The 11,736-nt window shown below is 41.5% G+C and overlaps 1 protein-coding gene across 1 annotated transcript in view; it reads left to right on the top strand.

The window, feature by feature from the left end:
* The first annotated feature begins 684 nt into the window (after positions 1 to 684).
* Positions 685 to 11,736, top strand: part of ZNF277 (zinc finger protein 277) — a 29,123-nt gene continuing 18,071 nt past the window's right edge. The window contains exons 1-5 of the mRNA XM_015415448.1: positions 685 to 815; positions 1,381 to 1,562; positions 7,683 to 7,793; positions 8,568 to 8,650; positions 11,163 to 11,254. Of these exons, the coding sequence (XP_015270934.1) occupies positions 685 to 815; positions 1,381 to 1,562; positions 7,683 to 7,793; positions 8,568 to 8,650; positions 11,163 to 11,254 (599 nt within the window). The remainder of the gene's footprint in view (positions 816 to 1,380; positions 1,563 to 7,682; positions 7,794 to 8,567; positions 8,651 to 11,162; positions 11,255 to 11,736) is intronic.

Raw genomic sequence — 11,736 nt, 5'->3', positions numbered from 1 at the left:
AGCAGAAGCTGTTCTTCCTTCCAGATGGCAGAGCCAGAAGGAAGGCTGCTGCAGGAAGAAACCCTCATCCTGAGGGAAGGGTGAGTATTCTAGTGTCACTTGGAATAGTGAGCTAGGGACAGTATAGGGCATTTGTTAGGGCATTTGATTTCTTTTCTTTTCACCCACTTACTGTTATTATTCTGCACCTTGTTGTTTGACCTCCTATAAAATAAACCTTTTCCTTGTTTCACTCTGCCTGGTCCTCACGCCTGTTATTTGGCCGAAAGGGAGGTCTGAAGGTCGTGGGAGGGTGCTCTGGGCCTTCTCAAGGGATCCTAAATCCAGAGTGGTGGCAGCGTCAGGTGACACCCCACCTGAACCGTGACATGGTGGCTGTAGTGGTGGGATGAACTAATTTTGGACCCTGGCATTTGGCTTTGGCAGAAAAAAATATATATTTTTTGCTTTTGGGCTTAAGGAAGCCCCATTGTTTGAAGGTACTTGCAAGACCAAGTAAGGGTCTGGTAAGGTGTGGTGAAAAGGTTTTCTTTACGCTCTAGCTGTTGGGTGAACTGGATATTGAGGAAGAGTTAGATAGTGCATCTTCCTCCGATCTGGGAAAGGGACACGCTTGTTGCCAGATGCAAGACCTGAATAGGGGCTGCAGCTCTCGTGTCAGTGGAGGACACATCAGAGAAAGCAATGGCATCCCTCAGTGTAGAGACCTTGCGTCTCCAGCTGCAACTTAAGCAGGCAGAGCTGGAGTTAGAGAAAGTAAGGCTGCAGAAAGAGAAGGAAGAGAGAGAGAAGGCAGCCCAGAAAGAGCTGGAAAGGTACAAAATACTGAAGGAAGAGAGAGAGAAGGGAACCCAGAGAGAACTGGAGAGAATGAGGATGGTGCATGAGCTGGAAATGGCAAAGTTGAGAAAAGAGCCACCTTCACTTCCTCCAGATTCTGATGTACAAGGGGATAGAAGGAAGTATCCTTTGTATAAGGAAGGCTGGAGTGGGTTGTGGAAGGTAGCTGTGCACGATTATACCATGTTTGTGGGGGAAGATTTAGCGGAGCAGATGACTGTGGAACCCAGAGTCCATGAACCTGAGATGGCAGAAAAGGAGGCCAATCCAGAGGAAGATGTCTACCTGCAGTTCTTAAAGGACTTTGAAGATATTTCTGAGCAACCCAGCCAGCAAGTTGACGTCTACCAGCAGTTCTTAAATGATTTTAAATATGTTCCTGAGGAACCAAGCTGGCAAACTGATGTCTGCATATGGGTGTTAACCCGTCATCGGTCTGAGAAGCAGCAGCAAGGTGAGCACACCCCGGCAACTTCTCCAGACCCTGTTGCAGAGCCGATGGTGGTAGAGTCTCCTCCAGTGACTCTGACTGCATTCCAGAAGGATCAAGGAGGACGCCAGCACGGAAGAAGTCCGTATCAACTTTGATTCCATGATCTCATCTAATTTGGATTACTTTCCACGCAACTATGCTGCTCAAACCAGTGAACAACAGCATCAGCAACTGGAACCGAACACTACTGGGAAAACTGAAGAGATGGCATTTCCACAGCCCTTGGAAAGTAGTTCCACAGCTGGAGCAGAAAAGCCAAGAGTTGTGAAGCCACCTGAACATTCCACAAGATGAGACTCTGGACCTATTGCAAAATGTTTTGGATAAGAGGGAATGTTTTTCCAGTCATCCCCATCATCCCCCCAATGTATTTTTTATGCCACTTGGCTGAGTTATGTTTGACAAAGAATTTTTTCCAGTTTCAAGGGCAATTTATTTTGGCAAATCTCAGGTATAGCCATGTGGTGTAAATTTGCTTCAGGATTAGCAGACTTGTTCATCGGCAGATTAGAAAACACCTTCATCCTCCAGAGGTATAATATTTATAGGGAGAGCATCATTCTATATAAAAGGGTTTTGGATGTTATTTTCATCATTTGGAAAGGTTCAGAGGAGATCCTTATCCAGTTTGGGCACTATATTAACACTATACATCACAGTATTAAATTTGAAATGCTATATGACAGGTCTAGGATTAACTTTTTAGATGTTTTGATTAAAAAGGAAGGCACTGAATTACATACTGATGTTTTCAGAAAACCCACAGATGCTAACTCTTTTTTAGCCGGTGATAGTTTCCACTATATACCTTTTTTCTAAAATTTAGGAGACTTTTTCATTTGCAGTTTTTTAGTTATATGCTTTATGTGTATTTTAGATCCATGGGTGTATGAAATATTGTACATCTTGAAGAGTTGCCCATGTTGCATCTTATGAATATTTATCACCAGTACTCCACAGGTGAACATCTCAGTGTAAGGTAGTTATCCCAATTCCATATATTTCAAAATATTTAATTTTGATATAGATTATTATTTTTCTCCTCTCCTCCTCTTCCATTTTAGATCCATTCTGTGTAAGATGAGTTTTATGTATATTTTTGTTAAATTTATGGAGTGCTTAGTTTGAATTTTACCACTGCAGAAGGCTTTTATCCAAAACACGTTTGGTATTGGTTGTTGTGTATGGATATAATTTATACATTTTAACCTGTCTTAATATGATTGGACATTTGTCTTTATATTAGGATTAAGTACTTATATGCAGAACCATAGGATTGTGGTTTTTAAATGATATTTTAGAGCTTTTGAATATATAATTAAATTATATATGATATTTTGTATATTAGCACTATGTGCGTAGCTATATTTTAGTTTTGTTATTTTTTCTCAACTTTTTTGGTTACCAGACTGGGAGTCTAGAGCATCCACGGTGGTGGACAGGTTATCCTAGATAGCATCTATGCTTGAAGGCTTAGAACTTCTAGGTGGAATATATGTGCTCACTCAGAGAAGAGATCCTACGTATTTTCCTCATCTCCAGTACCTGGATATGATTCTGGGTGCTACTGTTCAGGACCTGGATGTCAGCCTTGGTGTCAGCTGAGACAAAGATTACTAGATGCCCACTAGCACAACCTTTAGTGTGGGTTTTAACAGCAGGCACAGCAAATGCTTGGAAGACCTGTTGAAATGGGGGGCTGTTCTCCTGAGACCAAGTTTCCTAAAGACACAAGATGTCAGATTTTTGCAGAAATGAAAGGAAGTTTGAATCGTCGAGTTTATTCCCCCATTCTATTAGATTCCAGGAAAGAAGGTATAGTAGTCAGTCTAGCCACTCGATCCTATTCAGTTCTCCATTGGGGCCAACTTGAATGGATCCATTTTTGAATGAGGGCACTGAAGCTAAAGTAGAAGCCTTGCAGGTTGGGCCCACTGGATGGGACACTGTTGTACCAAGCTCATGGCCTTCTAGTAAACTATTAAAGCACCCTTCTTCATGGATTAAAAATGTTCTAAGGGGTTGGATGAAAACATATTCATTGTGTGGAATTGATCCATCTTCTGTAGGAACAGCTTCTGAGGGTTTAAAAATTCCTGGGGGGGTTACTTGGGGCCATCTCTGCGCTAACCACAATTAGGGGAGAAATAGGGGGAATGGGGGCAAAGGTGCTGTCTTTCATATTCAAGAGCCTGGTCCTCAGCTGCTCCAGCCTGTCAGGGATGGACTTTGGCTCATTAGCTGGAAGAGCTGGAAACAGCTGATTAAGGATCACTAAGTAAGATTTTGCTAGGTGAGATGTACCCTGTCTTGGACTCCATGTTAGCAGGGGGTCATCCCAGCTAATCAGATTGCTGTCTGGGGCTCTGATTGAGTCACGTTTCCTGCTATTGGTCTCGATGTCAGTTCTGAGACACGATGTCCCTGGGCTAAAGAGTGCAGAGTGTGACACATTATTAAAGACTCTGGATGGAAAGATTCCCTCAGAATTCAGGATATTTTTCTGTCACATAATCAATCAGTGATGGAATGGTTGACCAACCAAACATTAACAATAATCTGATCGCCTTATAGGAGCAGCTAAGACACTCAACTAACTTCAGTTCAGTGGGGAGATTTTGGGTATTCAACAGGGCTTTCAGATGCTGCACTACACAAAATTTAGAATTCCAGGGGGAAGTTTTATCATCCAGTAGGATAGTCAAACATATCTGATAGGGCTGAAGGACTAATTGGTACAAGTTGTTGACTCTACTGGTGGCTGAGGGCTTAGGGACCTTTTGGGGCCACTGTTTGGTGGGAACATCAACAAGGGAGTCATGCCTGTGGTGGGATCATATTAAGAGTACATTATTAGTTTCCAGCATTATACTAATGAGGTGGTCGATGTAAGAGCAAAACATTTGCCCCGATGTTCCACATGCTGTATTCACCACTAGGTCCTGGTCCTGACAATTTTTTTTAATCATCTTTATTAATTTTAAATTAATGTACAATACAGCGTAATACAGTGCATCCATCTACAAGAATGTCATCTAAATGGAAAAAGTTGAAACCTACAAGGTTAACCACTTCAGATAAAGAGGGTTAGGGGGGAGAATACCTAGAATCTGTAAGTAGGAGACTACAGGGAACCAAGTTGACACAAATGTGGAGTGGTGTGGGGTATCTGATTGTGCACACCTGAGCGAATCAGCAATTTTTGCCATGACAAGGTGTTCCCAAAGCTTGTCCTGCCAGTCTGTCACTGATGGTGCTGCTGGAGATTTCCAGTTTGCAGCAATGGCCAGGCGGGCTATTGCTAATAGAGTTGCTGTAAGTTCTTTTTTATGGTCTTGAATAGAATCATCCCAGTGGTTTAACAGAAAGGAGTTAGGCAAGAGAGAGAGATTTTGAGTTGTGATATTCTCAATTTGATGTTTCACATCCGTCCAAAACTGTTGGATCTTGGGGCAGGACCACCAGCAATGCAAGTAAGTCCCTTCTTGTCCACACCCCTTCCAGCACATAGGGCTGTTGGATCTGCTAAATTTGTGTGTTTGCTGTGAGGTTAGGTACCATCTCGAGATGGTCTTGAAGAACTGTAATTTTATATTTTAATCTTGTTGTGTTTTTACTGTAATACCTCCTTTTGCATAATTTGTTTATTACTGCTCGGGCAGCTATTATTATATTGTTATGACCTTTGGTCTTGTGCAATAAAATTCTACCTACCTACCTACCTTAACTATGCCCACTAGGACTGCTGGCTTTGGCTGGTGATTCTGCTTCCCCAGATATATTTAATAACAAATTTGCTTGTGTTATTCTAGGTGTATGCAATGAGTTCATAAGCAGCTTCACAGCTGACTACTGGCTCCACAGTTCTCTGATTGCTTTCCATAACTGTGTCCTATATCCTTTAACTAGGACTGTGGCACTGAGTTGGCCTTCTCACCCTTCTGGTTGCTTCCCAATTGATCCCTGATGGCAATACCATATGGGAGCATATGGTACTAGGCCGCAAGGCTGGCTTGTACTGGTCTTTGTTTTGTTGGAACAACACAGTTTACTGTCAGTTGGGTAATTAAACTACTAAGTAGGTCTCGGTATTGACGTAATATCCATTTTTCCACAGTCTTGTGACCAAGCATTCACAAAGCAGCCATTTATATCCAATAAATATTGAGTTGTAAAGCAGACTAATAAGGTGAAAAGAATCTAGGGCAAATAAAATCCTAAAAATAGTTAAAAGCTCTTTAGCAGCGTAAGTTTTGCCATGTTTCAAATCAAACCCTAGTCATCGTGTCTGGTTTCTTTATGTTAGCTGAACCTCTGTAATCACTTGGTAATGGATTTCCAATTTACAGGTTGTTCGGTCTAAATAGAAATGTCATCTTTGGGGAAAACACCAATTTAAATTACCTTGGACAGGTTAACATATATAAGAAAATGGGGCTTAGCAGGGAGTTTTCCTCGCTTTCTTAAAAATCCTTCACTTTGTCTAGAACATAAGTATTTATTTAAAGAATTTATATACTGCCTTTCTGCCCCAACGAGGCCCACTAAGGCACGTAATAGTTTAAAACATATGTAATAAAATTACATTTTGAAACCATCAAAATCAAAAGCCCCAATTAAAAAACAGAGTTAAAATAAATATAAAACAAGTTAAAATAAATTCAAAACATAAAAAGCATTGGTTAGGAAGGAGAGATCATTGAGGAAAAGCCAAATGAAACAAAGAAGTCCTCACCCACTGGCAGAAGATGGCAATTGAAAGGGACAAATGAATCTCCCTGGGCGGGGAGAGAGTTCCAGAGCTTTGGTGCCACGACTGAGAAGGCCCTTTCCCAGGTTACCGCCCACCTAATCTCAGAAGGAGGGAGTACCCAAAGCAGGGCCTCCAAAGATGACCATAGTGATTGGGCAGGTTCGTAAGGGATTAGGTGGTCCTTTGGGTATATCGGTCACAAACTATATATGGTTTTGAAGGTCAGCACTAGTACCTTGAATTGTGCCCAGAAATGAATTAAGCCAGTGTAGCTGGGTCAAGAATGGAGTGATATGATCCCTATGATTCATTGCAGTCAGCATCCTGGCTGCTGCATTCTGTACCAATTGAACTTCTCAACACTTCCCTAGGGCAGCCCAACTTAGAGCATACTACAGTATTCTAATATAGATGTAACCAGGGCATGCACTGCAGTGTTTTCTGCCCAGGACAAGCTACAGCTGGATAACCAGATGAAGCTAGTAAAAGGCCACCTGCATATCCAGCAGTAGGCCTGAGCACCCCCAGACTACAGACTTGTTCCACCAAGGAGAGTGCAGCCCCATCCAGAACAGGTGATAAGTTAAATCTGGGGTCAGACTTTCTGCTCACTAGCAGCACTTCCATCTTTTAAGAATTAAACTTCAGTTTATTAGCCTGCATCCATTCCGTTGCTGCCCTCAACCAAAAGCCTGGTGGAACATCTCTGCCTTACAAACCCTGCAGAATTGCATTAAGTCCCACAGGGCCCTGATGGAAGTTGGCAGAGCCAAGGCCAAGAAAGCCCTAACTCTGGTCGAGGACAGCCAGATGCCTTTGGGGCCAGGGATCACCAGCAGATTACTCTCAGCAGAGCGTAATGCTCTCCCAGGGACATACCAGAGGAGATGGTCCCAAAGATATGCTGGTCCCAGACCGCTCAAGGCCTTAAAGGTCAATACCATCACCTTGAATCTGACTCGATACTCCACTGGAAGACAGTGTAACTGGCACAGCACAGGTTGTATATATGCCATCCATGGCATTCCCATCTGATATAGATGAGTGTATATGTGCCATCTGTGGCATTCCCATCAGATAGAGATGAGCAATGTTCCATCTAAGCTGTGGAGTCTTGTGAGCAAAAATTCTACTTTGTGAGCTACTGGCATTAAAGTTGTGAGCAAGTGATCTGGCGGTTGTGTAAGTTAGGTTGCTCTGGAGCTATCCTTCCTGAGCTAAGACAAAAATGTGTGAGCCGGAGGCTAAAAACTGTGAGCTAGCTCACACTAACTCAGCTTAGAGGGAACACTGGAGAATGAGTATCATGTGCATATTGGTGACAGCCTAGCCCAAATTTATCCTGCCCTTCTTCCAGGGAGCTTAGGCATGTTTCTCCCTTTCTCATTTTATCCTCTGTGAAAGAGGTTGAGAGAGTAACTGACCCAAAGTCACCCAGCAAGCTTTGTGGCAGAGTGGAATTTGAACTCAGGTCTCCCATTATATGCTAGGCTTAACAAAAAATTAACGAATGACTGAAGATTCCCAGCAGGGTAATAGGAATCATATACGGGAACATAAATAACACTTTGGTAAATGTTTTGTATCCTATCTAAGCCTACCTTTTTTGCCTTTTAAGATATGCATTGTATTGGAAGAAAAGATTCTCTGAGCAGCCCATCACAGACTTCTGTTGTGTAATTAGAACAAATTCCAAAGCACCGTTAGGTAAGTGTGTTCTATAATAATGATCCAACACAGCTAACATTGTTCTCTTCTCCTCCATTGTATCCTCACAACAACCCTGTGAGATAGCTTAGGCTGAGTGTGTATGACTGGCCCAAGGCCACCCAACAAGCTTCCATGTCAGAGTGGGGATTCAAATCTGGGTCTCCCAGATCCTAGTCTGTCATTCTAACCATGAATCACACTTGCTGTCCATGTGAGTGGTTCTCAGTCTTACCGGTGAAGAGTCTAAAGGGCTCAAATCCAGTATTTGTTTAATCAATGCTGGCCCCTTCCTGTATGCTTGGCAGTTTGGGGTGGGAGAAGCAGCTGGAGTGATTCCATTGGCTCTGACCGTATACTCTGAAATACAAAAATCTGTCCCAGAGTTGCCCCTTTTTCTAGAGGACTCTCCCTCCAGAAGTGAATTTTGTATAAAGATGCATTGTATGAAAATATTTCAGATGCCTCTGCAGCAACAGATCTGTGGAGGAAATCATGCAAGGCTGGTTATTTTTATCCAGGATCCAACTGTGACCTACCTGGGGGTGTTTTTTTATATTTATAAATTGCCCTTAGCTATGTTTTTGTTTATTTGTCTAGTAAAATTCTGAACATTGTCATCCTCTTAAAGTGCACTCGATTTAAATGGCTACAATTTTGCTATAAATCTTTGTTTCAAAACCCATGGCTATAAAAAAAAAATAACAGAGTGTGGTGTGGTGTGTGTACCAAAGCAACAAGGGTTTTCTTGACATAGATATAATCTTTTAACAGAGGAACAGGACAATTATTTTCTTTTATGTGATGCTTTACCTGAAGATAGAACACTAAGAGAGAAGCTCCAACAGCAGAGACTGGTAAGACATTTATTTTCTGTGAGTACACTGAGATCATGAAATGTACTGTACAAATAAATTACTGAATTCCCAGATTGCCTAGTTTAGCAATAAAGCTGTTTCTCTGTCTTGCCCAATCGTAAACTTGTTGACTTAGATGAAAATCCCAGTGAATTCCATGAGGCTTACGGGTTTTTAAAAGTGTTTAGGACTACAGCCTTAGAGTAGTTTTACATCCCGTCAGTATGTTTTTTCCCACTGCATTGGTTCAAAAAGAACACCTGAAGGGAAACTTATTATTTTCATAGCCTTGGTTCACAAAAATTTGGATTTTTTCCTGGTGATCACCTTAAGAGAAGGTTTTTTAAAATTTATTCAATTATTGGAGGAAACCCAAATTCAAATCTTCACTTGAATACAAAGGTCATTGAGTGACCTTGGGCTTGTCTCTTGTTGTTCAGTCGCACAGTCGAGTCCGACTCTTCACGACCCCATGGACCAGTTCAAGCCAGGCCTTTCTGTCTACCGCCGTCCTCTGAAGTTTGCTCAATTTCATGTTCGTTGCATCTATGACACTGTCTAACCATCTCATCCTTTGCCGTCCCCATCTTCTTTGACCATCAGTCTTTCCCAGCATCAGGGTCTTCTCCAGTGAGTGCTCCCTTCTCATTGGGTGGCCAAACTATTTGAGCTTCAGTTTCATTATCTGGCCTTCCAGGGAACAGTCAGGGTTGATTTCTTTTAGGATTGACTGATTTGATCTTCTTGCAGTCCAAGGGACTCTCAAGAGTCTTCTCCAGCACCATAGTTCAAAAGAATCTATTCTTTGGCGCTCGGCCTTCCTTGTAGTCCAACTCTCGCAGCCATACATGACTACTGGGAATACCATTGCTTGGACCATGCGGACTTTTGCTGGCAGGGTGATGTCTCTACTTTTTATCATGCTGTTTAGGTTCGCCATCGCTTTCCTCCCAAGGAGCAGGCGTCTTAATTTCATGGCTGCTGTCACTGTCTGCGATGATCTGGGATCCCAGGAACGTGAAGTCTGTCACTACTTCCACAACTTCCCCTTCTATTTGCCAAGGAGTGATGGGGCCGGATGCCATGATCTTAGTTTTTTTGATGTTGAGCTTCAAGCCCACTTTTGCGCTCTCCTCTTTTATCCTGAGCAAGAGGCTCTTTAGGTCATCTTCACTTTCTGCCATTAGAGTGGTATTGTCTGCATATCTCAGGTTGTTGATATTTTCCCCAGCAATCTTAATTCCCCCTGTCTCTCTAACCAGCCTATTTCATGGGGATGTTGTAAGGATGTGGAGGTCATGTATGCAACGTTGAACTGCATAGAGGAAGGTGGAATTTTGAGAAATTAATTAAATAATGGTAACTGTGCTTGACTTGTATAGCATTTTCAGTCAGGAATGCATTATAGTTCTCATCAGACTTATCTTCTCTGTGATAACAAGGAAACAAAACATATTATTTATTCAAATTGTATCCTATCCTCCCTCCAAGAAGCTCAATGGTGACATATGGGGTTCTGTTTTATCCTCACGACAAGCCTGTGAGAATGAGAGCAGTGAGTTTCCACACTCTTTTTTTCCAGCTCCATTCCAGGCCCTCTTGCATTACTTAAATGTGAAGTATGAATGATTTCTTGCTTCAGTCTCTTTTACGGAAAGCATATACCTAGACATTCTTAATCTTGCTTCATTTGCCTGAAGCAGTATGCAGCACCTACGTATTATAATCCCTCAGCAGTAAATTGTAGCTTTTATTTAAATTGTGGTAGAAAATCCTGAGAAAGAGATACAGAAGCTCTAAAAGAAATGCTTTGGGAGACCTGTGGGGATACCTGAAAAAATATCTTGACTCACTTTAAGGTTTAAACCATTATTATTATTATTATTATTATTATTATTATTATTATTATTATTATTATTACTACTACTACTACTACTACCACCACTACTACTACCACTACTATTACTACCACTACTATTACTACTACTACTACTATTATTATTATTATTATTATTAGCTAAAATTTCCTTTGTTCAAAGAGATGCTCCCATTCCTTTAGAAAGCACTGAAAATAATGTTGAATTCAAAGGAAAGAGATTCTGTGTTTAGCAGATTGGCAATGCAATCCTAAATGGACTTAAATCCTTTTATGTCCATTTTAGTTAATGGGTTTAGAAGGGTATAACTTTACTTAGGATTGCATGGTGTGTCCCTCAGGTTTTATGCATGCTGTATCTTCACTATTTTAAGGCTTCATTTGGGGGGAGGGGGGATTTAAAATGCACTGGATTAGACCAGCTTTTTTTTTTGGTCTGTTTTTCCCCTCAAGCTGGGGGAATACTTGAACTGAATATTCAGAGAGAAAGTCATGTTTTCAAATCAGTCACAGGCCTGTTTTCACTGTTGCCCATTAGTGGATAATGAGACACAATATAAATTAGATTAGAATACCATACCATTTTCAGAAAAGCAAATGAATGAGTGTATATTTTGTGCTCACCCCATTCAACAGCGGGAAGTTCTGGAGCAACAGCAGCGAGAAAGATATGATACAGACTTCTGTGGTACATGCATGTTCTGTGATAAAGAATTCACTGGAAACAGGTTAGTGTCAAACACTTTAATGTGTATTCCTTCTTTTAACCATCCAAACCCTATTGAACGCAGGCAAAGAACGGAGATCACAAAACTAATTGCACTATGGCTGCAGCAGTATTTGGTACCTAGGGGGGTGAATAAACATGTGGACAAGGGTGACCCAGTAGATGTCGTTTACCTAGACTTTCAGAAAGCTTTTGATAAAGCTCCTCATCAAAGGCTCCTAAGTAAACTCAGCAATCACAGGATAAGAGAACAAGTCCTCTTGTGAATTAAAAACAGGTTAATTAACAGGAAACATAGAGTAAGTATAGATGGGCAGTTTTCACAGTGGAAGGTGGTAAGCAGTGGAGTACTGCAGGGCTTGGTACTAAGTTCATTAATAATTAAGAGTTGGGAGTGAATTGGTCAAGTTTGTGGATAACACTAAGTTTTTCAGGGTGGTGAAAACCAGGGAGGACTGTGAGGCGCTCTGGAGGGATCTGTTG

The sequence above is a fragment of the Gekko japonicus genome, unplaced genomic scaffold (genome assembly GCF_001447785.1).
Source record: "Gekko japonicus isolate JY-2015 unplaced genomic scaffold, Gekko_japonicus_V1.1 scaffold1334, whole genome shotgun sequence".
In the NCBI taxonomy this organism is placed as follows: Eukaryota; Metazoa; Chordata; class Lepidosauria; order Squamata; family Gekkonidae; genus Gekko; species Gekko japonicus.
The sequence above is the reverse complement of the archived record's forward strand: the minus strand, read 5'-3'. Positions and strand labels throughout refer to the sequence as shown.